Source organism: Acanthamoeba castellanii (genome assembly GCF_000313135.1).
Source record: "Acanthamoeba castellanii str. Neff unplaced genomic scaffold scf7180000084776, whole genome shotgun sequence".
NCBI classification, from domain to species: domain Eukaryota; phylum Discosea; order Longamoebia; family Acanthamoebidae; genus Acanthamoeba; species Acanthamoeba castellanii.
In genome coordinates, this window is record NW_004457586.1 from 1028113 (window position 1) to 1031936 (window position 3824).

Sequence of the window (3824 nt, forward strand, 5' to 3'; positions counted from 1 at the left end):
TGTTGCTAATCTCTCTTTTTGTTGCAGCGAACTCATTGCCCGCCGCGAGGAGCTCCTCCAGCAGTGCGCCACCAAGGATGTGGAAGTCGAAGTCCTTGCGGACTGTGCGGAGCTTGTGCGCCGTGGCCAGCTGCCCCAGTACCTGCTTGACACCCTGATGGCCACACTTGCCTGCCCACAACCAACACCTCCTTGCCCCCCCTGTGGACAACGATGTCCTGCTGCCCATTCCTGGGGTGAGCGATAAATAAACACACATTTTCTAAGTATTTATTGTTGCGAAAATGATTTTATTTTTAAAAGGGCCATTTATCATTTTATTAATTTAAAAAATCAAAATATATTAAGCTAGCTTCGTGCCTTCCTGTGATTGGGCACTCCTGCATATGAAAGTACGTGTGTAGTGAGCGTAAAAGTGGTGGCATGCTCGTACGCCCGCACGGTACGGCAAACGTAACTGCAACTCGCTCCGTCCCGGAAACCGTTTCGACCAGACAATACCAGCGCCGACCACGTCTCGGGCGACAGCATCTACCACGACCTGGTTGGTGCCTGGCATGATGCGCGCGTTCAACGAGATCTGGCGCATCATGGGTTCACCATGACCTGGCTCGACCAGAGCGGGAGTGTACACGCAGCCTCCAGTTTCGCATCTACGACCTCTACCCACTCGAAGGCATGCCTGCGCACGGCATCGAACACGTGCGGGCGGGGCCACCACCATCGCACCGCTGTCCTGCGTACTGTGTGGAACGACTACAGTGCACGTCGGGCAACTCGTACACGCTCAAGCTGGCCACGGCTGTGAGCTCGTTCATCGCGTGCTACGTGCTGGCCGTGGCCGACCGCCACCAGGACAACATGATGCTCGATGCCGCAGGCGCCTTCTTCTGAAGAATAATATTCAATACAGTCACAAGGTGGACGTGGTTGTCTTCCTTTTTCACTTGCGGCCAGACGATGATGAAGAGGACGAAGAGCTGCGTAGTTCCTTTTGGTTGCGCTTCTTGTGGAGCGAGGAGAGCATCTGGACGGTGAGGTCGATGTCGGGCCTGGCCTGGCGGAGCTGCGCGACGGCCGCGTCGGTGGTCTTATTGCAGCCCATCGTGAGCGCGCGCACCGACGTCGACTGAGCGATGGCGTCCAGCGCCTCGTTCTTGACGAAGCGGCAGCCGAACATGTTGAGGCGCTGGAGCGGCAGCTTGCGGAGAATGCGCAGCAGCGACGCGTTGTCGATGTTGTGGCAGTTGAACAGGTCGAGGTCGGTCAGGAACGGGCAGCCGTCGGCCAGTCGCACGATCTTGTGGATGCACAGGCAGTGCGACAGGTCGAGCGACGTGAGGAAGTGGCAGCCGTCGGCCAGGTGGTCCACGCCGCCGTCGGTCAGGCCGCTACAGCCCTTGGCCTTGAGGCCCTTGAGGTTGGTGCAGTTGCGGGCCAGGTGCCGGAACGAGAGGTCCATGATCTGCGTGTTGTGGGCCAGGTTGAGGTACTCGAGGTTGGGGCAGCCTTCGGAGATGAGCTTGACCACGCCATCGGTGATGAGGGACAGGTGGCCCAGCGACAGCGAGGTGAGGTTGGGGTACTGTAGGGTGGCCCGGCCCGCGGCCGACCCGCTGAGCCCGTAGGACGACGTCGACGGCGAGAGGAGCGCGAATGTCGACGTCGACGACGATGATGTCGGCGTTGGCGTCGTGGTGGCTGTCAACAGGGAGAAGGGCAGTGGGAGTGGCGGCGACGACGGGCGGGAGGTCATAGGCGAGCTCGAGATCGAGTGCGAGGGCGACGAATAGGGCGAGGCCGAGAGCGACGACGACGGGTTGTGCTGGTGCTGGTGGTGGAAGAGGAGATGCTGGGCGGCGGTGGACGACGACGGCGAGTAGGTGGGCGCACCTGCTGTCGACGATGTCGTTAACGTCGACGTCGACGGAATGAACCACGCGCGGATGGCCGCGTCGGTGATGCGCGAGCACTGGTCGAGATAGAGCGAGCGGAGGCCGGGGAGCGAAGGCAGGAGCCGCCGGACGACGCTGTCGGTGAGCGCCGAGCAGCCGCGCACGTCCAACACCTCGAGGTGCTGGCAATAGGTGAGGACGTGGCCCAGTCCGACAGCGGTCACGCGCTTGCACCGGGAGATGTCGAGGTAGCGCAGCCGCGCGCCGGCGTTGCGCAGCAGCGACTCGAGCCCGGCGTCGGTGACGTACATGTTGCCGGCGAGGCCGAGGCTCTCCAACTGGATGAACGGCGGCGAGGCCGACGACCCGGTCGAGGTCGACAGTCCGAACACGGTCGAGGAGAGTGATGGCGACGAGATGGACGAGCGCAGCTGCGAGCCTCCGCTGCCACCCAGAGAGTGGTGGAGCGCGGTCGGTACCGAGGCCGAGCTGCGGAGCGCGCTGTTGCGGATGTGATGATCGTAGCGGCCGGACGACTGCGGAGAGAGGTCGTAGGAGAACACGTTCTCTTCGAATTCGATGTACTCGACCTTGCCTTCTTCGTCTTCGCTCTCTTCGGTGTTGGCCACGGGCCGGAAGCCGTCGCTTTTATGTCCGGCGGCGGCCGCGGTCTTTTCCTTTTCGTCGTCTTCGTTCTTTCGCGGGGAGAGGCTGTCACTCTTCGTTCTTCGGACGCGGTGGCCGAGCTGCCGAAGAGACTCGTCGGAGATCGTGCTCTGGTGGAACTGCTCGGTCTGGTCGCCGGCGTCGCCGACGATCAGCTTATCCGCATTCCTCGAATTGTGGAGGCTGCGGTGGTGCTGGTCCCGACCGACGGCTTGGGTGTGCTTCCACGGCTTGAATCGCCCGTAGCACAGCCGCAGGTGCCTCAGGTTGAAGCAGTTCGCCAGCATCGTCACCACATCGTCGTTGATATATGGAATGTGAGATATGTCCAGGCTCTCCAGTGTCTGTGTCGTTATGTAGATGGCGAGTTAGAAGCATAGAAAAATGACTGCGCCAAGATAGACCATAGTACCTCAGCATATGTGGGAATGAAGGCGATCAGTGCCTCCTTGGTGAGCCGCGTACAGCCGGCCGCAGCAAAACTGGACAGCTCCGGGCATCCCTGCGTCGGCCAAGCGCCGAGGGCGAAAAGTGGAGTGAGTATCATAGAAGACCACTGGTTCGCAGGCGCAGAGGTAGTTGTACCGCGGCCAGGTACTCGAGCGAGCTGGCGGTAAGCCTCTCGCAATAGCTGATATCCAGTTCCTCCAACGCGTGGCAATCCTCACTGTCGGGCCGCCCCACAAGAATGTCCGAGAATTGTTTAATGGGAATGCTCTCGGCGCAAGGCACACGGCACACGACACACGGCACACGACACGACACACGACACGCGACGCACGACGCACGACGCACGACACAACGGGCTGTACCTTACGAAGCGCATGGCGGCGTCGGTGATGTTGACACAGGCCGAGAGATCGAGCGTGACCAGGTTGGTACAGTGCTTCGCCAGGTGCCTGATCGCCCTGTCGTCGATCTGCGGACATTTCCTGCAGTCGTGGGGCGAACACAACACAGCAGTGAGCGAGGGCGCGGGGAAGAGGCGACTACAATTAAGTCTTCGGGGGTGTACCCGAGCTGGAGGCGAAGGAGGGAGGTGCCGGCCATCTGGGCGACGCGCTCGAGGGTGCGGGCGGAGACCTGGCATTCGCTGAGCCGCAGCACCTCGAGCCGAGGAATGTGAGGCACGACCTTGTACAGGAATTCCTCCTTGCCCACCAGCTCCCGCTTGTAACACCACTCCTGACAAGACGACGGCCAATGAGCATTGTGGTGAGCGAACTGGAATTTGAAAGGTATGGGGCGGGAGACCGTACCCCG

The 3824-nt window shown here is 61.0% G+C and overlaps 1 protein-coding gene and 1 pseudogene across 1 annotated transcript; one reads left to right on the forward strand and one right to left on the reverse strand.

The window, feature by feature from the left end:
- Positions 1-28: 28 nt before the first annotated feature.
- Positions 29-247, forward strand: ACA1_285910 (uncharacterized protein; the record flags this gene model as incomplete). Its single annotated transcript, XM_004344904.2, has 1 exon — positions 29-247. A coding segment is annotated over one exon (219 nt), but the record flags the coding sequence as incomplete, so codon positions are not given.
- A 696-nt stretch (positions 248-943) lies between these two features.
- On the reverse strand, positions 944-3772 carry ACA1_285920 (annotated as a pseudogene).
- Between the last annotated feature and the right edge of the window lie 52 nt (positions 3773-3824).